At 40.6% G+C, this 22,577-nt stretch overlaps 1 protein-coding gene across 3 annotated transcripts in view; it reads left to right on the top strand.

Moving 5' to 3' along the window:
• Positions 1-528: 528 nt before the first annotated feature.
• The window catches only part of CASP8AP2 (caspase 8 associated protein 2), a gene marked incomplete at its 3' end in the record, with an annotated part of 40,473 nt that continues 18,424 nt past the window's right edge, over positions 529-22,577 (top strand). For all 3 annotated transcript variants that reach the window (XM_082669050.1, XM_082669049.1, XM_082669048.1), the window contains exons 1-3: positions 529-546; positions 17,448-17,530; positions 20,288-20,356. In XM_082669050.1, coding sequence (XP_082525176.1) covers positions 17,476-17,530; positions 20,288-20,356 — 124 coding nt within the window. In that variant the 5' untranslated portion in view covers positions 529-546; positions 17,448-17,475. The remainder of the gene's footprint in view (positions 547-17,447; positions 17,531-20,287; positions 20,357-22,577) is intronic.

The following is a 22,577-nucleotide window of genomic DNA, read 5'->3' as shown; positions in this document are numbered from 1 at the left end:
CGCAACTACTGAAGCCCACGCGCCTAGAGCCCGTGCTCCGCAACAAGAGAAGCCACCGCAGTGAGAATCCCACGCGCCACAACGAAGAGTGGCCCCCGCGCGCAGCAGCAAAGACCCAACACAGCCAAAAATAAATAAATAAAAATTTATTTTAAAAAGAATAACTAAATAAATGACAGGGCCTTCTCAGATGTTACTTTCCCTTTCATTAAAGATCTTCTCCCAGACACCGCCCCTACATCGGCCAACGTTCTGCCCCTGCGGTAGCGGAGCCGCGCCCCTCCTTCCCCGTCAGCTCAGACCCCGCCCCTTTTCCTGAAGCCCCTAGAAGACTACGGGAGTTTGGCGCCAACCGTGTTTTTTTAATCCCTCCCAAAGGCGGGAACTAGGAATGTGCGCCGGGGACGTGCTTTGCGTCTGACTTGATTGGCCGTGGGCGCTCAGTCCCGCCTCCACGTGCTGATAGCGCTCTGGCATTGGTGGAGACTCCAGCGAGACCTCGGTGTCCAGAAAGGACCCCAGGTTGCCTTGGGCCAGGCGGGGCGGGTAAGTTGCTGTGGGGTTCTGGTCTGCGCGGGGCTGCTGGGGAAGAGGTTGCACTGCGCGGTAGTACTCTGAGCGGAGGCCGGCGGCGTCCGGGGAGCCAGGGAGTTGAAGGCAGCGGCGGAGTCTGTGGCGGGGGGATGGCGCGTCTGATGTCCGGGGCTCCCAGGAAGCCGCGTTCCCGCCGCCCTCGGATGCAGCTTCTGGACTTTCACCCCCAATCCCTCTGTGGTCCCTCGAGAGTATCCGGGCGCGGGCGGGGACGAGGGTGAGGGCAGGTAGGAAGTGTCCTTTCGACCGCTCTTCCTGCCCCTCCCCCCCAAAACCAATCTTCCCTTGGAATGTACTCTTAAACCTTTCGGATGGGGTTTTCTGGAGGAATGGGTTTTTCCTGTGTCTGGTGATCGTTGATGTTGGTTGTTTCCTCTCCTATTACGCCCAGAGAAGTTGTTTATCTTAATCTCTACAGCGAAGAGAGTCATGCCTAACACATAGTAGGCCCTAAATCAGATGTGAATGTGTAATTCGTAGAATCTCAGGATTTGCGCTTCAGGCATCAAGTTGGCATTGATTCTGATTCTTCTCTGGTCTTTACCGTTCACCACAGCTCCAGTTCCAAACCTTGCCTCTCTTCGGGGCCCCTCCCCCATCTCACTCAGGGCTCCCCCATCTCACTCAGGGCTCCTTTGATTGGAGGCGGACAGAGGCCTTCAGGGCCAGAATCCCCATACTCCAGTTATCTCCTGGCGTTTCTTGCCATTTTACAAGAGCTCGCCCGTGAAAAAATTTGTTATACTCTTCTGTCTAATGAATATTCTTGATTTTGTCATCTGACTTTAGAGACAGCTGGGATCTAAGCCCAGATATGCTTTTTACCAGCTGTTTGACCTTGGGGCAAGTTTCTCTTATCTGTTTCCTCATCTGTAAATTGGGAAGAAGAATAGTCTGTACCCCATAGAACTTTTGGGATTATTTAAAGTAAATTGATAATGTATCTAGAGCATTTTGGCACATAGTGTACAGTATATGTGGCGTTTGTTATTCTTTTCCCCTTAACATCTTTTTAGGGTTCTCGCTGTATTAAATGTTTCCCATGAGCCTAAAAATACACTCCCCTCTCCCCTGACTCTTTCTCTACACATTTTTGTTTTTCACTACAAATGTTTATTTCATTCCCTCGATTTTTTTCTTAAAGGAAACTGTCTCTTAAAGACGTTGTCCTTTCACAAAAGTCTCGGTGATCCTTCTCATCTGCTTCGACTTCACATCTGAATCCATTGGGATTGTTCCTCAAAAGATTATGAGTGAGCTTGCAACTCTTTTCTTGGTTCTCAACTTTGAAAATTTTGCCTCTTCACTTAGGTGCAACTCTCCTATCACAAGCAACTCTCAGTGTATATTGAGATCCTCATTTGAGGAAAAGTGAGAGCAAGTGTGAAAAATCGTTCTTTGCAAGAGATTCTGATACATAAGTTTTCCTCCTCTCCTTCCTCTTTTCCTTTTCAAGAGAATCACTGGCCTTTATAATTTCAAGAGTAATCCCAGCTACAGCAATTATGTCTTTTTTTTTTAATTGGTGAAGTATAGTTGATTTACAATGTTGTGCTAGTTTCTGGTGTACAGCAAAATGATTTAGTTATATATTTATGTATATGTATATATATATTCTTTTTCATATTATTTTCCATTATGCTTTATTATAGGATATCGAATATAATTCCCTGTGCTACAGGACCTTGTTGTTTATTTTATATATAGTAGTGTGTATCTGCTAATCCCGAACTCCTAATTTATCCCTTCCCCATCCCCTTTCCCCTTTGATAACCATAAATTTGTTTTCTATGTCTGAGAGTCTGTTTCTATTTCGTAAACAAGTTCATTTGCATCATATTTTAGATTCCACGTATAAGTGCTAGCATATGGTATTTGGCTTTCTCTTTCTGATTTCACTCAGTATGACAATCTCCGGGTCCATCCATGTTGCTGCAGATGGCAATATTTCATTCTTTTTTATGGGCTGAGTAGTATTCCATTGTATATATGTACCACATCTTTTTTATCCATTCATCTCTCGATGGACTTTTAGGTTGCTTCCATGTCTTGGCTATTGCAAATAGTAGCAATTATGTCTTGTCTTCTGTGCTATATACTCCATTTTCCAACTGTCTATTTAGACATTTTCTGCTGGATGTTCGATAGATAATTCAACATGGCTTCTTTGGTTCTCCATTTCAGTTAAAAGCATGACTACCTTGTTATTAAAGCTAGGAACTGCAGAGTTGTCTATAACAAATTGGGATTTTGATTAATTCAGCAAATATTTTTTTTATTACCTACCAACCTGTCAGGCTCTGTGCTGAGAGGTGGGGGTACAATGGTGAACAGAACAGAGCCAGGCCTGTTCTTAGTGGAGCTTATAGCCTAGCGGGTGAGGTGGATATTTCTCTAGGAATCCCACCAAAAAATGTAATCATAAACTGAAAAGAGGCCATGTAGAGAAAGGACAAAGTGGTAGAAGAATATTTAACAGAGGACCTGACCTAGTGGAGAGAAAGGGTAGCCAGAGAAGGCTCAAGCATTACTTAAGCCACAGTAACACACATAGATGAGTGAAGGAGAACAGTGAGGAAAAAACACTGCCTGCAGAGGCGCTGTGGTGGGAGGGGCAAACTGTGTTCTAGGAGCTGAAGGAAGGCCAATATGATCAGGGCAGAGAATGGGGGAGAATGCCACAGACTAACCCTAGAGGAGTGGGGAGAGGCCGGGTCACTCAGGGCTTGGTAAGAAGACTTGTGACAAAATTTGTTTTTTAACCTAAGATCAGCTGGAAGCACTGAAGGGTTTTAAGCAGAGGAGGAAACATGATCAGATTTGCATTTTGAAAAGACAGCTCAGGCTGTGATTTTGAAACAGGCAAGATTGGATATTTGAATACCCATTCCCTTAAAATCTTTTTGATTCTGCTACAGAAATCTTTCAGGTCTGGTCCTAGTCTTTATTTCCACTAATAACTTAGTCATCCCTCATTGTCTCCTGCATTTTTTTTTTTGGCTGTGTTGGGTCTTCGTTGCTACGCGCAGGCTTTCTCTAGTTGCGGCAAGCGGGGGCTACTCTTTTTTTTTTTTTTCCGGTATGCGGGCCTCTCACTGTTGTGGCCTCTCCCGTTGCGGAGTACAGACTCCGGACGCGCAGGCTCAGCGGCCACGGCTCACAGGCGCAGCCGCTCCGCGGCATGTGGGATCCTCCCGGACCGGGGCACGAACCCATGTCCCCTGCATCGGCAGGCGGACTCTCAACCACTGCGCCACCAGGGAAGCCCTTGGGGAGTGGGGGCTACTCTTAAGTTGCGGTGCGTGGGCTTCTCATTGCTGTGGCTTCTCTTGTTGTGGAGCACAGACTCTAGGCGTGCAGGCTTCAGTAGCTGTGGCTCGCGGGCTCTAGAGCACAGGCTCAATAGTTGTGGCGCACAGGCTTAGTTGCTCTGCGGCATGTGAGATCTTCCCGGACCAGGGCTCGTACCCATGTCCCCTGCATTGGCAGGCGAATTCTCAACTACTGCCGCACCAGGCAAACCCCTCTCCTGCATGTTTTAATAGCATTTTCTATCTCCCTTGCCACTAATATTTTCTATACTCTTCTTGCTAGAGTTGAACGTCTGAAAAGCAGATTTGATCATGATATTTCTCTGCTTTAAAAGCCTTCAGTGGTTCCCTCATTCCGTAGTGGATGAAGTCCAAGTATCGTAATTATATCACTGGACTTTTCTACAATCTCAATTCTCACATTCTAACCTCTGGGTATCGAAACCCAGGCTTGCTTGTGGACTCTTAGATAGATGCAGGGAGATGGTGTCAGGAAGTGTGTTTGCGAACACAAACCCAGTTTCACTGAACCGTGGGGTTTTGGAAACCTTGAGATAGTGAGTGATAGGGCTAGAAAGGTAGGTGCCTTTCTTGACTTTATTCAGTAGACATTGGGAAGTAATACAAAGTTTTTGAGCAGGAAGTGAGAGGAGCAGGATTGCTTTGGAAGAACTAACCGAACTGTTGTGTGTAACATGTGTTTGGAGAGGGGAGATAGCTAGATAGCTATAGTGGGGGGTCTGAAACAAATTTCGATAGCAAGAATGAGGAAAAGTGGGAGAAGCGTTGTAGGGTAGCATCAGTAGGGATGCTACTTAAAGAAGTAGCAGTGTCAGGAGGTGACAAATGTTGACAGGTGATCTTTTTTGGTTTTGGACTTGGTGAGCTTGGACTTACAGGAATGTGTTTATTAACTTTAGCATCTTATTGCTGACTGTTGCTTGTCTTTTAGTACAAACATATCCTAATTTTCAAGCACTGAGGGGCAGCAGAGGAGTCTATAAATCTAATCTGGTACCGCTACTTTTTGTGGCAGTTCTTGCTCTCTATCCTGACCTCCTTGTGTTTGCCCATCAAATGTTTAATCCAAACTGCTTTGCAGTGGTAGAAAATAAAGTAGTGACGTCTAGGAGCTTTTCACCTTAGGAAAGTATTCAGACACCTTACCTTTTTACAAGGGCCCAATAGCATTTAGAGCTAGTTATGTGTTATTAAATTGTAATAACCACAATTGTAATTAAATTGTAATAAAGTTAAAGAGGGAATTCCCTCTGTAACTTAACATTTTTTTTTAATCATCCTTTTTTTTTTTTTGGCTGCGCTTGGTCTTAGTTGCGGCACATGGGATCTTATTTGCAGCGTGCGGGATCTTTAGTTGCGGCATGTGGGATCTAGTTCCCTGACCAGGGATCAAACCCAGGCCCCGTGCATTGGGAGCGTGGAGTCTTAACTGCTGGACCACCAGGGAAGTCCCTTAACTTTAAATTAATTAAAATTAATTACAGTTTAAACATCCAACTCGGGGCTTCCCTGGTGGCGCAGTGGTTGAGAATCTGCCTTCCAGTGCAGGGGACATGGGTTCGAGCCCTGGTCTGGGAAGATCCCACATGTCGCGGAGCAACTGGACCCGTGAGCCACAGCTACTGAGCCTCCGCATCTGGAGGCTGTGCTCCGCAACAGGCGAGGCCGTGACAGTGAGAGGCCCGCGCACCGCGATGAAGAGTGGCCCCCACTCGCCGCAACTAGAGAAAGCCCTCGCACAGAAATGAAGACCCAACACAGCCAAATAAATAAATAAAATTTATAAACATCATCCTTAGTGTGTTAGGCCAAATAATGGATTCCCCAATATGTCCATGTTCTAATCCCAGGAACCTATGAATATGTTGCTTTACGTGGCAAAAGAAACTTTGGAGGGAATTCCTTGGAGGTCCAGTGGTTAGGACTCTGCTTCCACTGCAGGGGGCATGGGTTCAATCCCTGGTTGGGGAACTGGGATCCCGCAAGTCACGTGATGTGGGCCCCCCTCCAAAAAAAAGAAACTTTGCAGATGTGATTAGGATTTTGAAATGGGTAGAGTATCCTGGATTATCCAGTTGGCCAGTATTATCATAAGGGTCCTTAAGAGGGAAGCAGGGGAGTAAGTGACAGGAAAGGCCATGTGATGACGGAAGCATGAGGAAGGTGGAGAGGGGAGCAAGTCTGACCATGGAAGCAGAGGTCAAGAGGTGAGATGTCACACTATTGGCTTTGAAGGTGGAAGAAGGAGCCACCAGCAAAGGAACATAAGCAGCTTCTAGAAGCTGGAAAGAGCAAAGAACAGTTTCTCCCCTACAGCCTCCAGAAGGAATGCAGCCCTCCTGAACCTTGATTTTTAGACCAGTGAGACTTCTGACCTCCAGAACTGTAAGGTCATAAATTTGTGTTAAGCCATGAAGTTTGGTAGAGCAGCAATAGGAAACTAATGGTCATTCACACTGTGCATATTTCATGTACTCAATAGCTACATGTGGCTAGTAGCTACCATACTGGACAGCTCAGATATAGAACATTTTTTATCATCATAGAAAGCTCTGTTGGGCAGCACTGGTCTAAAATAATAGTTCTCAGAGTGTGATCCCCAGCAGCATTACCTGCGAACTTTTTAGAAATTCAGTTCTCAAGCCTCATCTCAGACCTACTGAATCAGAAACTTTGGAAACGGGCCTGTCAAATCTTGTGTTTTAAGTTCCCCAGGTTTTTCTTTTCTTTTTTTTTTAATAGACTTTATTTTTTTAGAGCATTTTTAAGTGCACAGCAAAATTGAGCAAAAATGCAGAGTGTTTGCATATGCTTCCTGCGCCAACACACAACTTCCTCCCTCTATCAACATCTAACAACAGAGTGTTGCATTTGTTACAATTAGTGAACATTGTACACCACTGATACACAATCATTGGTACATTGATACCTGATTATCACCCAAAGTCCAAAATTTACATTTGGTAAGCCTTAGTTTTTAACCACTCTGCCAATCTCCTACCCTAATTGAAGGCCACTTTCCTGAGCGGGGATTCAACTGAGACTTTGAAGGGTATGTAGAATTTCCAAAGCAGGGGGTTGGAAGGACATTTCAGACAGGAGAGTTGTATAGAGAAAGAAGTGGAGGGATTTTTCAGGGTACTTGGCAAGTTTGACTTGAGCAAGAGGCCCCAAGCTTTAGTTAAGTCAGTTGAGTATCAACCACATGAAGTTTGTCCTAAGCAATAACAGCCATGAAATCATGGGTTTAGAATGCAAGTTTTATTTTTGAATCCCCATTGAAATAAATATGTTCATCTTTGAAAAATATTTGGTTATATGCCACTAAAATTATCCCTAGAGCCCCCAGTGATAGTCATGCCCCATTCTGGAAAACACTACCATAGGGAATTACTGGAGATCCCCTGGGGAGGTAGGATGAGGCCAGTGTTCGTTGAGCAAAAGTCATCTGTGTTCCAAGTAAGCTGCCTGCTGCTGTTCATAATTCTCTAGCCCCAGACCTACCAGCATATTTGATCCTGTCTTTCCTGGCTGGCAACACTTTGGTGGCTCCCTGTTCTCTTCTAGATAGAAGAGGAAATGCCTTAACATAACCTACAAGGTCCTTGGGGATCCTGGGATAGGCCTACCATGGCCCCATCAGGCTGGTGAAGAGAGGGAGACGGGAGACACGGAGGATCTCCTGGAAGAAGTGACAACTGAGCTGAAGTCTAGCTGATTTAGGGGAGAGAACTAGGTGATGGAGGTGAAGAGCTTTTTTAGGTAGAAGGAACAGCATCTGCAAATTTCCTGAGACAGGAAGGAACAATGTGCATGTGAGCACCTGAAAGAGGCACTAGAGGAAGAGTCAGGGAGAGGAGTTTGCAGGGGCCAGACCCTGCCTGCAGTCCCTGGAGGCATCACAAGCATTGTGATCTCAATGCTGTGCCTTACGAAACTTCTCCAGGATTTTCTGTTGCATGTTAAAGTTTAAGGAACACTTTAGAAGGCAAATGATTCCAGTAGAGATTGGTAAATGCAATAATGACATGTTCAGCATGTTGATAGAATAAGGGATTGGGAATTAACTATGCCTCTAAAAAGGTTTTTTTTTTTTTTGGCTGCATTGGGTCTTCGTCGCTACGTGTGGGCTTTCTCTACTTGCGGTGAGCGGGGGCTACTCTTAAGTTGCGGTGCGTGGGCTTCTCATTGCATGGGCTTCTCTTGTTGCGGAGCACAGGCTCTAGGCGTGCGAGCTTCAGTAGTTGTGGCTCGCGGGCTCAGTAGTTGTGGCACGCAGGCTCTAGAGCGCAGGCTCAGTAGTTGTGGTGCACGGGCTTAGTTGCTCCGCAGCATGTGGGATCTTCCCGGACCAGGACTCAAACCCGTGTCCCCTGCATTGGCAGGTGGACTCTCAACCACTGCGCCACCAGGGAAGTCCCTAATTTATTTATTTTTTGTGTGGTAGCTGGGCTTGGGAAGGGAATGAGCAGTCCAGGTGAGGAAACAGAACGAGCAAGATATTGTGGAGCTGAAGTACATGGCATATTTCAGGAACTGCAAGTACAGATATTTCTGCTCTAATGTTATATGTATTCTTGAAAAACCTTTACTTCTGCAAAATCACTCACTAAGACAGGGTTTATGGGAAAAATAGGAGCAGAATACTCAAAGCCTATCTACTCATATTACTGGAGCAGCAACAGGAACAATATCAATTGTAATTAAAATATCGGCACAGTTAAAAGACATGTTAAATTCCTAGTAAATAAGTATCTCAGTAAATATAGGTCTTTTCGTCAAGAAAAAATAAGGATGAAGATAGCTTGATGGAAGGAGGAATAAGGAAGGATTGCGGCAACAAGCAGAGGGACATAAACATCAGAGGTTGTGGGTACAGAGGCAGATGCAGGCTTCATATGAAATCTTGTGACGGTGGACTGAATGGCTCTGGCTCATTGCCTTGTGTTTGGCTTTGTCCCCCATCCTGCCTCCCACAAAGATTGAGGGAAACCAAGCTTAAGCCCATGCAAGACAGAGCCTGCGGCTGTACTGAGACTAGAGGAAGAAAGGGGAGTGATGGGTATCTAGGGTAAGGGTGGCAGGTACAGGACTAGATTCCTTCTTGCTTGCTGTGTTTAGCTGCTGTTCATTAATGGTGCAAAACTTTAACATCCTGGGAAAGAACTCCATCTGAACCAACATAATTTCTGGGTTATACTGACATCATTTCTCTATTTCTCAATAATGTATGTGCTAACTTGCATTACAGAAACGTGCTGTGGTGGCTGTGGCTGGAGTGTGTGAGAGAAACAGAAATAGAAAAGCACTGATAGACATTTCTAGAAAGGCCTTGGGTTCTGCGCTAGGGAAGCTCAACTTGATAATTTTATTTGGGGGTAGCTGTTGAAGGTTTCTGACCTGGGAGAGAAACACAGGCTAGACATAAACAGGGTTAATTTTGGCCTCAGTGTGGAAAATGGTAAGAGGAAAAAGATATTGGTAGTGTAGAAACTAGCTAGGAGACTTTTATAATAATTTAAGTGAGAAATAATTGTATCTGAAACTGGAACAGTGACAGTGCAAAGGAGACACTAATTTGAGAGATTTAAAGATCACTAAGAATTTGTGACTGCTTGAAAGTGAGTGTGGTGCTAAGAAAGAGTCAAAGATAATGGCAGCTTTTAGCTTGAGAGTGAATTGAGGCAGGAGATGATAGTTTATATTTTCCATATCCAGGCACTTACATAATTTACTTTCTTCCATTATTATGCCTCATGTAATCACTCTTTTCGTTCTGACTATCTCCGTCTTGGGTTAAGTCTTATCATGTGGACCTTTATAGTAGCCTCCCTCCCAGTTTCTTTTCCTACACTTTTGTCTTTCCAGTTCATTCCACAAGTTAGTCTTCGTCTTTCCTTTCTTTATATCAGTGTACTAACTCACAAACCTTCAGTGCTCTTATCTTCTGGAAGTTCAAGACCAGATATGTTGGTTTGACATTTAGTATCTTCTGTTTGACACCAATGAAATTTTAGTTTTGTCTCCCAATCCTGTTCTGAGGTCTGTTTCAACTAGGCTGTTTTACTTACAGTTCTCCATGTCTGCCTTTCCTCCAAGGTTAATATTCTCATTTGGAATCTACAGAGATCTTCACAGATACCTCCCTCTCCTCCATTGACATGCAAGTCCTTCCCCTCCTACCAAGCAAGTCCTCGGCAATGTGTATGCTTTTATTCTCCACACATTTTTGCCAACATTTTGGAGGGGATAGTGGCTTTAAGGGGGCCCAAGGAGTACTTCTAGGGTGCTGGTAATGGTCTGTTTCTTGATCTGAGTGGTAATTCCATGGATGTGTTCAGTATGTGAAAAATATAGGACTGTCTACTTATGATTTGGGCTTTTTTCTATTTTTATGTTATGCTTCAATAAAAAATTTACTCTCTCCCCATCAAAATAAAATATGTCCTGACTCTCCTAGGCCCTTTGCACTTCAATTTGAATTTTATGGTCAGCTTGTTAAGTTTGGGATTGCATTGAGTTTATAGATAAAGTTAGGGAGAATTGCCAACCTTGATGTTGAGTTTTCCTAAAAATGATTGAGACATATTTTGTCATTTATTTAGAGCAGAGGTAGGCTGCCTGTTCTTGTAAATAAAGTTTTATTGGAACACAGCTGCCTCTATTCATTTACGAGTTGTCTGTGGTTGTTTTGGAGCTACAGCAGCAGTTAAGTAAGTCCTTGTGACAGACCAGATGGTCTACAAGCATAAAATGCCTACTTCCTGACCCTTTAAGAAGAAAAGGTTTTCAGGGGATGTCCCTGGAGGTCCAGTGGTTAGGACTCTGCACTTCCACTGTAGGGGGCAGGTCCAATCCCTGGTCGGGGACCTAGGATCCCGCATGCCTCACGGCATGGCCAGAAAAAAAAAAAAAGAAGAAGAAAAGGTTTTCAAATTCCTGATTTAGATCTTTTATTATTTTCTCCATAAAGATCTTGTATTAGATTAATTCCTATGTACCTTATAGTTTTGTTGTTGTGAATAATATCTTATCAGTTATGTTTAAAAACTGTTTGCTGTCATATAGGAAACCTGTTGCTTTTGTGTATAATCTTACATTCAGCAACTTTGAGAAACTCTTACCAGTTCTAATAATTTGTAGATTTTCTGTATAGGTGATCATAGTGTGAATAATGGCAGCTTTGTTTCTTCCTTTCCAGTTCTGTCTCATTTCATGTTTTACTCTTTTTGCTAATAGAAGCAAGCTTGACTTTGAAGGAGATGCTTCTATGGTTTTAACATCATGCATGATGATTAACGTGAGGGTTTTGTTTTTTTTTAATAAATTTATTTATTTATTTTTGGCTGCATTGGGTCTTCGTTGATGCACACGGGCTTTCTCTAGTTGTGGCGAGCGGGGGCTACTCTTCATTGCGGTGCACGGGCTTCTCATTGCGGTGGCTTCTCTTGTTCTGGAGCATGGGCTCTAGGCACGTGGGCTTCAGTAGTTGTGGCACACAGGCTCAGTAGTTGTGGCTCGTGAGCTCTAGAGCACAGGCTCAGTAGTTGTGGCGCATGGGCTTAGCTGCTCAGCGGCATGTGGGATCTTTCCAGACCAGGGTTCGAACCCATGTACCCTGCATTGGCAGGTGGACTCTTAACCTCTGCGCCACCAGGGAAGTCCCAATGTGAGGGGTTTTGGGTTTTTTTAGTAGAAATATGTCTTCTATCAGTTTATGAAAGTTCCCATCTTTTTCTTCTTGGCTGCACTGCCCAGCATGTGGGATCTTAGTTCTCGAACTCGTGCCCCCTGCGATGGAAGCATAGAGTCGGAGTCCTAACCACTGGGCCGCAAAGGAATTCCTGTAAGGTCCCATCTTAAACTTTCATAAACTCCAACTTTGCTGAAAATTAGTGTTGAACTTTACCATATGCCCTTCCTATGCAGAGGTTGAGATGATCATATTTTTTCTTTTCTAATCTAGCATGAAATATACTAATTTTTAGTTAGTAGACTATTGTTGGATCAGTTTTAGATTTACAGAAAAATTAGGAAGTACAGAGAATCCCCATATGTCACCCTACACCCCCAGTTTTCGCTGCTATTAATATCTTACGATAATTTCTTATAATTAATGAAAAAATTGATACATTATTTTTTAATTTTTAATTTTTTTTGTGGTACGCGGGCCTCTCACTGTTGTGGCCTCTCCCGTTGCAGAGCACAGGCTCAGCGGCTATGGCTCACGGGCCCAGCCGCTCCGCGGCATGTGGGATCTTCCCGGACCGGGGCACGAACCCGTGTCCCCTGCATCGGCAGGCGGACTCTCAACCACTGCACCACCAGGGAAGCCCCGATACATTATTATTAATTGAAGTCCATAGTTTATTCAGATTTCCTTTATTTTTACCCAATATCTGTCCTTTTTTTTGTTTCAGGACACCATATTACATTTAGTTGTCATGTCTTCTTGGGCTCTTCTCGACTGTGGCATTTTCTCTCATTCCTTGTTTTTGGTGTCCTTAGCAGTTTTGAGGAGTACTAGACAGGTATATTGTAGGATAATCCTCTAATTAGAATTTGATGTTTATCTCATCATTAGACTGAGGTTATGGGTTTTGGGAAGATCAAAGGTAAAATGCCATTTTCATCATATATCAAGAGTACATATTATCAGCATGATTTATGACTGTTGATGTTGGCTTGATCCTTTGACTGAAGTAATGTTTGTCAGGTTTCTTCACCATAAAGTTAGCCCCCCACCCAATTCCATACTCTACTCTTTGGAAATAAGTCACAGTGCAGAGCCCTCATTTAAGGAGTGGGAAATTAGGCCCTGCCTGCTTTAGAGTGGAGTATCAACATAATTTATTTGGAATTCTGCATGGAAGATCTGTTTCTTCTCCATTTACTAATTTACTTATATCAGTGTGGACCATGTATGTTTATTTTATGCTTTGGGTTATAATCCAGTACTACTTTAATTTGTTGCTCAAATTGTTCCAGCTTTGGCTATTGAAAACTCTTTCAATTGGTTCCAGTGCCTCTTTGACATACCTCTGTTAGTTTCTTTTTTTTTTTTTTTTTGACACTTCCTTACTTTCTTGCACTGTAAGATGCTCCATGTTCATCTTGTGCATTTTCTGCCCTTGTCTTAGAATCAGCCATTTCTTCAAGAAGCCCTGGTCCATCTTAATGGAGAATAGTATTAGAAGCCAAGATATGGATACTCCTTGTGCTTATTGCTACTTTGCTGGTGGAGCAAAGAAATAGTACATATGTGTCTACTAACTGATGTATATACATATACCTGAAAATATTTCTGTATATAATCATCTGTATCTATGTTAAGTTAAATGTGAGTTCTTACTGATGTCTTCAACTATAATCCATTACCACAGGGATCATTTTTAGTGTGTTCTCTTGCTTTTCTGTAACCTTCCACTTCAGTAGCAACAAACCTGGCTCCTACCATCTACCACCCATCTATTTAAATTGTTCAATTCCAATATACACATATAACAGTATCAGAACTAACAACTCATACCCTGCTGGGAAGCAACTTTATCAACTAGAAGACAGTGCTTGTATGAATTGAGTTTTTAATGCTATACTATCCTAGCATTTTTGGAGATAAATCTTACTTGTCAGTAGTGTATTTTTGTTTTTGTTCTTTGTTTAATGTCTTGCTGGCTGCAGCTGGCTAATTTTTTTAAAGGCTATTTCTATGTTCATAAGAAAGATTGACTTATAGTTTTCCTGTCTTGTAATTTTCCTGTTTTGCCCTGTCTTTGCCCAGTTTTGATGTCTAGACTATACTAACCTAATAAACATATTTGTCTCTCAGCCTTCTTTTTTTCCTATATGTTGTCTGGAATAGATTATGGTTTATCTGTTCTTTGAAGGTATGATAGGATTCACCTGTAGAACTTTCTGGGTTTAGTAGTTTCTTTATGAGTATATTAATTACTGTATCAAATAATTTAATCCTCCTAGACGTGTACATATTTTCTGTTTCTTCTTCAGTCAGTTTTGGGAAGTTACATTTTTCTAAAAAACTATCCGTTTCATTGAACTTTCAAATATATTTTGTTGATAACTTAATCTCTGCTATATGTGAAGCTGTCACTCCTTTTTTATTCCTAATGTTTGTGCCTTCTTTCTTTTTCTTTATTAGTTTTGCCAGGCATATGCCTATTTGATTTGTCTTTTCAAACAGCCAGTGTTTATTTTTATTCATCTTTATAGTGTTAGTTTCTTTTTATTAATTTCACTTTTTTATGTGTTTCTTTCTTTCAGTTTACTTTGTTCTTTTTCTTGAGTTGGATGTTGACCTCAATATTTTGTATTCTTTTCCTATAAATTTATTTAATGCTATAACTTTTCCTCTAAAAGTACTATTTTGATTGTACCCCACAAATATTTTGTTTTGTGGTGTATTCATTGTTATTTAGTTCTATGTATTTCCCAGTTTCCATTAATGTTTGTTCTTTGACCTATGTTTGTAAATTTCCAAAGGAATTGAGAAATTTGAAAATGCACTGTTAATTTCAAATTTTATTGATAAAAGCACTTTATGAAATTTGTTGAAACTAACTCTATTATGATATATTGTCAGTTTTTATAAATATGCTTGAAAGTAATATAAGTTCTTTTACTGTAGGTAATATATCAATAAAAATCATCAGATCAAACCTGTCAATTTTGTGTTGAGAGCTGTATCTTTAAATCTCTTTAACTGCTTTATTAGCAGAGAAGGGTGTGTTAAAACCTCTATTGTGACTGCTTACCTGTATCAGACAAGGTCCAATCAGGAGACAAAAACCACATGGTAATTTGAAAAGAGAAAGCTTAGTATAAAGAATTATTAACAGAGGTTGGAATAACTGGGAATTGGTTAGTAGAGTTAAAGATAACCCTAAGGAATGTAGGAATAGCAGATATAAGGATCAGCCACCACCTTTAGGGCTGAGATAGCTCATCCGAAGAAGAGCTGTCTCCCCCTCATTGGGAAGAGTGTGGCCAGGGCTAATTGGATGGTGGAGAAGTTGCTAAGTGCCTTTCTAGTGACCTTCCTTTGTGTGCATGGGGAAGCTCCTGGATGTTGCTGGCTGTCAGGTGCTGTGGGATCCAAGAGTTGGAGAAGCTGCCCTCTCCATGAGCCTAGCAGGAGAAAGCTGTGTCCTGCAGGAGCCCATTGTAATAGCAGCCTTACGTATAGGAGGCAAGCATGCAGAAAAATTGTGCCCTTGCAGGAACCTAGTGCTGGAGAAACTGTCTGCTGCTGGAACTGAATGCTGGAGAAAGCTCGCCCCGCAGGAGCCTGGCTAGCCAGGCACACTGAAACTAGGAGGAGAAACTGGCTTCCTTTCCAGGCTCCCTCCAGCACTCTCTAGTGACAAGGCTGTACGTAGCACCAGCTAGCAAAAGAGAAATCTTTGCAAGGCCTACCTCCATCATCACACAGGGTAGATATGGAATAAAGAGACATCATAATTGCCACAGTTCCTTTAACTTTATGTATAGGACATAGTGAGAAACCACATATATTCTTTTGACAACTTCTTTATGTTGCTATGTATATATATTATTCTCAGAAACAATTTTGAAGATCTCATAATGCTACATCTGGTGTGACTAAGAAATGGTCACTTTCTCTTAAATTTATAAGTAATTTTTATATATATATATATATATATATATATATATATTTATTTATTTATTTATTTGGTGATAGGGGCCTAGAAGTTAAGGTTTGGAGACAAAGATCCCGTGAACAGTTGGAGAAAATTTAAGACAGATGAGGAACAAAAGATCCAGGATTTGTTAGAACTTTTGTATTTCCCAGTTTTAATTTACCAAGACAAGTAGAATCTTTTTTTAGTAGTAAAAACTAAAACTGTGTGAAATGGTATGCAATGAAAGCTTTGATCTATTTGATCAGTTCAACCAAATCATCTTTTTAACCAAATCTTTAGATTAATTGATCTCCATTTTGTAAAAAACCCATTGACTGATGCCCCCCTCTCCGTGTGACACTTCACAGCTAGGAGTTGATTACCGTCAGGAAGCCTATGAGTTTCTGCTCCATCAGTTGAGTTTTGCTTTACCAAGAGTCAGTTGTGTTATTTGCCAAATGTGATCATGCCATTTGTGCCTTTTGTAGTTATTGCACAAGCTATATTATAACAGTTGATTAATCAGCTCAGCTATTTGGAAAAAATGGGGAATGTGGGGAATGAAGAAAAAAAGATATACATATACCTTAATTTTATTTAAAGGAATTATATAAATTGTATTTGTTGTGGTAGAACCACGACCTTTTCTTTGAGTATACATCCAATGGTTAGAGTTCTGACTTCTTTCTTGCACACCCGTAAGACGTTGCTTATGATTTCCAGCACTTTCTTCATTAGAGTAAGAAATTCGATACTTCTGAGTCAGTCGGAGTACAGACTAGATTTTCTTTTCCAGTATTTTGGATTATCTCACCCTTACTTGATTTGGCAGCAACTGTAAGTGTCTTGCTACTCGCCTTTTAGTCTTTCCAGAACGCTCAGCCTAGTTTTCACTGGAAAATAACTCCCTTTGGTAATGTAATCTTTCATCATACTACTACTTAGAAAAATAAGGAAATAAACATAATTGGGTTTGATAATAAATGCACCTGGTTGTTGGTAAGTGAATATCTCAGTTGGTGGGAGCAGAAGTGTGCAGGCACAGGTAACCTTAGTGACCCCAAGGAGCCACAGTGGCCATAGTTCTTTGACCATAGGCAACATTCATGTATTTTACGGGCAGAATGGAGAATGTCAGATAAGTCAGATTTTTTTTTTTTTTTTTTTTTTTACTGCTTTGGATTCTTACATTGCTACTAGTCTTGCTGCTACAAACAGTGCTACACTGAATATTCTGGTATACACATTTTTGTAATCATGTGCTTGTATATCTGTAGAGCAAATTACTAGACATGAAATTGTTGGATCAAAGAGTGTTTGCATTTAGAAACTTGATAGCTATTGCCATATTGCCTCCATAAAGCTTGTACCAGTATACACTTGATGTATTAGAGTATATACATCACTCTTTTCCCACACCTTTACCAACCTAGTATAGTATCGAACTCTTTGCTCTTTGCCCATCTTACTCCTTTATTGGTGAAAACACATGTGTCTAGAGTCCCCAAGATCACCACCAGATTTGATGATTTGCTAAGAGGACTCAGAACTCGCCATATAGTTGCACTGTTATGATAGTTGGCTCATTTAAGTATACAAGTTAATTTATATTTTGTTCCACTTTATAAAATTAACATCATTTACTTTGTGGCATGGGTTAACCATACCAGCAAGTTTAAGATTTTTGTTTTCTAGTTTTAGCTTTTGGAAAATGTTAGATATTTAAAAAAAAAATCACAATAGAGTGAACATTGTCAGTGTGTCCAAATTTGAAAGTTGTCTTTTAACTTAAAGCTAAGTTTAGTCTCTGAATTGTGAGGTTGATTTTAACAGTGGAGAATATTTATATTTAATACTTTAGATGGCGACTATCAAAAAGAAATAGGATCATGGCAGCAGATGATGACAATGGTGATGGAACAAGTTTATTTGATGTCTTTTCTGGTAAGAGCTCATTTTAATTGTCTTTCTAAGTTTACTTATTTATTACTTTTTTCTTTAAACACACACACACACACACAATTTTTTCCTGACCCATTTGATACTAAGTTGTATACATTATGGTCCTTTACCTCCAAATACTTCAGTGGGTATGTCACAAGAAAAAGTTGGTTTTCTTACATAAGAACAGCATAATTATCAATTTCAGTAAATTTAACAAGAATACTGTAATTTTATTTAATCTACCATCTTTATACCAGTTTTACCAGTTAACCCAATAATGTCCTTTATTATTGTGATTGGATTTAGATCTATCATTTTATTTTATTTTTACAAATTAATTATTTTTTGGTTGTGTTCAGTCTTTGTTGCTGCATGTGGGCTTCCTCTAGTTGAGGCGGGGGGGGCTACTCTTTGTTGCAGTGCTCAGGCTTCCCGCTGCGGTGGCTTCTCTTGTTGCAGAGCGTGGGCTCTAGGTGTGTGGACTTCAGTAGTTGTGGTACGCGGGCTCAGTAGTTGTGGCTCATAGGCTCTAGAGTGCAGGCTCAGTAGTTGTGGCTCATGGGCTTAGTTGCTCTGCAACATGTGGGATCTTCCCAGACCAGGGCTTGAACCCATGTCCCCTGCATGAGCAGGCGGATTCTTAACTACTGTGCCACCAGGCAAGTCCCTCTATCATTTTAAATTTTTAGTTTGTCTCATCAGTTTTTGTTCTCTCTGATTTTCTTGCCTTCTTTCAAATATTATTTGAATATATTTTAGAATTTGATTCTAATTTATATATTAGCTTTTTGGCTACACCTCTGCATTATTTTTTACAATTGGTTTCTGAAGGGATTGCAATATACATCTTTAACATTTTGCAGTCTACTTATTTAAATGTAAGAATCTTTTTATGTAAGTTGTATAATCTTGTACATATTGTTGTGTTTAACCTCCATCCATCCCTTTATGTTAAAGATGTCGTGAACCCTTGATACAGTGCTGTAATTTTTATTTTAAACTGTTGTATGTATCTTAAAGAAATTAAGAGGAGTTAAAAGCAATTAAGTTGAAATATTAGTCTTTTATATTTACTCAGTTATTTACCATTTTTGTCCTTCTAGGATCTAGTATCATTTTCCGCCCCATTGTCTCTTTTCTTCTGGGACTCCGGATATATAGTATGTGAGAACTTTTGATATACTATAAGTTAGTAAGATTGTTCTCTCTCTCTTTTTTTAATCTTTTTCTCTCTGTTTTTCCATTTGAATAATTTATTGATCTATCTTCAAGCTTACTGGCTCTTCTGTTGAAATTTTTTTTTTTTTTTTTTTTTTAAAGAAAAAAAACCTCCAGGATTTTATTAAGTATCCATGTTTGCAGATTGAAAGTTTTCAAAGCATGAAATGCAGTTAAGATACCACGGAGACATTGTGGGTTTGGTTCCATAACAAAACATATATCATAATAATGCGAGTTGCATGAGTTTTTTGGTTTTCCGGTTCATTTACAAGTTATGTTTACACTATACTATAGTCTATTAAATGTGCAATAGTATTGTGTGTTGAAATTTTTACATTAGATATTGTACTTTCAGTTTTAGAATTTTCATTTGGTTCTTGTAGTTGTTTTTATTTCTCTACCAAGATTTCCAATGAGTAATTTTGCATTGCATTCTGGACATTGTAAATGTTATAGAGACATTGGATTCTGTTATATTCCTCTGAAAAGTGCTGGTGTTTTTAATTTTAGCAGGTATTTATCTTGACTGAACTTAATCTTCTGTCTTCCCTGTGGTGAACAGCAGCTGAAATCTCTGTTCAGCTTTCTTTAGCTTTAGCTGGACTTTTGGGAGTTCTAACCTTTACATGTGTAATTTGGGGGTCATTCAGATTTGGGTACAATTTGAGGAGTCCTCTCTGTGGCACTCCGGATTTCCTCTTTGTGGTTGCTGTTATCACCCCTAAAGTTTTTTCTCTGTTTCTTTAAGCTATCAGGACTAGAAGTTTCCATCTGAGTTTTCACTGCCAAGTGTGGCTCCAGCTAGAGCCTATCGTTCCACAAAAACTCGTAATTAAAGGGGGATAGGGTATTCATGCAGTGCTGTTCTTTCAGGTGTCTTCTTCTCTCCAGTTTTTGCCTGCTTTAGATTGCTCTTTAGTTCTTCAGATTACTTTCTTTTTCTTTTTTTAATTTAGGTACAATTTATATATAACATTATAGTAGTTTCAGATGTACAATGTAATAATTCCATGTTTGTATATATTGCGAAATCACCACAATAAGTCTAGTGGTAGAGCGTTGACTGCAGATAGCTTTTAATATTTTGTTTAGAGTTTATAGTTTTTGCAGGAAGATTGTTCTGATAGAAACTATTCTGCTATTATTGGAGTTGTAACCTTCTTACTAGTGTGGGGGTTTTTTCTTCTTTTTTTATATTTGAATTTTATTTTATATTTTTATACAGCAGGTTCTTATTAGTTACCAATTTTATACATACTGGTGTATATATGTTAATCCCAATCTCCCAGTTCATCCCACCACCCCCACCCCCACACCCGCCCCTACTAGCTTGTTTTTGAAAGTGAGTTTTTAAGTCTAAACCTGTGTACTAAGATGTGTGTGTTTATAAGGATGTACAAAAGCTTCTAAACAACTTTCTTTTTTGACACTGGACTAATAAAGTCTTTCTTTTTCTGGTCCTTCAGAGTCAGAATAGAAAAACTCCACTAAGTGCATAGAGTCAGTTTTAACTAGTCTTTGATTTTTTTTTTGCAGCTTCTCCTCTTAAAAATAATGATGAAGGTTCTTTGGACATATATGCTGGGTTGGACAGTGCTGTTTCTGGTATGTAAATTCTATAATAAAATACTTTCGTTTTGTTTGGTCAGTCTGTTGGAAGTGTTATTTTGTTGTTAACAATTCCTGGAGTAACTCATAGCTCCTCAACAATCTGCCTTTTCTTTGAAATCATTATACTCAGGTAATTATTTTTTTGCCCAAAGCTTGATCAATAAAATAAACTAGCCTTTAGGTTTGTTTTTCATCTAGGTGTCAGATTTTTTTTTTTTTTTTTTTTTTGCGGTACGCAGGCCTCTCACTATCGTGGCCTCTCCCGTTGCGGAGCACAGGCTCCGGATGCGCAGGCTCAGCAGCCATGGCTCACGGGCCCAGCCCGCTCCGCGGCATGTGGGATCCTCCCGGACCAGGGCACGAACCCGTGTCCCCTGCATCGGCAGGCGGACTCTCAACCACTGCGCCACCAGGGAAGCCCCTAGGTCTCAGATTTAATTGGACCTTGTACAAAAATATTTTGTACCATTGAAAACGAAACTGATGGTGATTTCTACCTATATTACCACACATACTGTCACAGGCTACATGATATTAGAACTTTTGAAAAGGGTAGTTACTATAAATATTTTCAAATGTATCAGTAGGAGTATGATATGCCGAGAGTCTAATGACCTATCCAAATGAGAAAACCTTTCTGTAATCAAATCTTCTAAAGCTTCGAACAAATGTGATCCTTACACCTGATTTGTTGACAGATTTGTTTTAGGTAAATTGGTTTTCCAATTCTAATCTGTGAAATCAGTATAGATTTGGATGAAATGCAAGAGATGGAGAATTGTAGAGCCCTTTGGGTAGAGGTAGACAGTACATCAAAAAGCCTAACACATGTATTTTTCTTTTTACCCCAGCTTTATTGAGCTATAATTGACATATAACATTAAGTAAGTTTAAGATGTACAGTATATTGATTTTATACACTTAAATATTGCAAAATGATTACCACCATAGCATTAGCTAATACCTGCATAGCGTCACATGATTACCATCTATTTAAGATCTAGTCTCTTAGCAACTTTTGATCATATAATATAGTCTTATTAACTGTAATCACTATGCTGGATATTAGATCCCCAGAATTTATTTGTCTTATAGCTGGAAGTTTGTACTCTTTGATCAACATCTCCTCTTTACCCCCACCCCCAGCCCTTGGTAACTATCGTTTTAGTGTCTGTTTCTATGCATTTGGATTTTTTAGATTCCACATGTGATATTGTGTAGTATTTGTCTTTCTCTCTCTGACTTATTTCACTTAGCATAATGCCCTCAAGGTTCATCCTTGCTGTCGCAAATAGCAGGGTGTCCTTTTTCATGGCTGAATAATATTCCGTTATATATTTATATATGCACATATATTTACACACACGCACATGTATACATACATATATGCACCCACATATACCACATCTTTATTCCTTTTTCTGTTGGTGGACGCCTAGGTTGTTTCCATATCTTAGCTATTGTGAATAATACTGCAGTGAACAGAGGAGTGCAGATATCTGCGATTCAGTTTTTATTTCCTTTGAATATATACCCAGAACTGGGGTTGCTGGATCATATGATAGTTCTATTTTTAATTTTTTGAGGAACTTCTATACTGTTTTTGATGGTAGCTATACCAATTTAGATTCCCACCAACAGTGTACAAGGGTTCCCTTTTTTCCACATCTTCGCTAATACTTACCTGTTGGTTTTGTTTTTTTTTTTTGGCGGTACGTGGGCCTCTCACTGTTGTGGCCTCTCCCACTGCGGAGCACAGGCTCCGGATGCACAGGCTCAGCAGCCATGGCTCACTTCCCGGATTGGGGCACGAACCTGTGTCCCCTGCATCGGCAGGCAGACTCTCAACCACTGTGCCATCAGGGAAGCTCTGTTGATTTTCTTTTTTTTTTTTTTTGCGGTATGCCGGCCTCTCACTGTGCTCTGTTGCGGAGCACAAGCTCTGGACCCACAGGCTCAGCGGCCATGGCTCACGGGCCCAGCCGCTCCGCAGCATGTGGGATCCTCCTGGACTGGGGCACGAACCCATGTCCCCTGCATCGGCAGGCGGACTCTCAACCACTGCGCCACCAGGGAAGCCCCCTGTTGTATTTTTGATGATAGCCATTCCGATAAGTGTGAGATGATACCTCATTGTGGTTTTGATTTGCATTTCCCTGATGATTTGTGATGTTAAATACCTTTTCATGTTCCTGTTGGCCATTTATGTCTTCTT

The sequence above is a fragment of the Grampus griseus genome (assembly GCF_964374135.1).
Source record: "Grampus griseus genome assembly, chromosome: 13".
In the NCBI taxonomy this organism is placed as follows: Eukaryota; Metazoa; Chordata; class Mammalia; order Artiodactyla; family Delphinidae; genus Grampus; species Grampus griseus.
The sequence above is the reverse complement of the archived record's forward strand: the minus strand, read 5'-3'. Positions and strand labels throughout refer to the sequence as shown.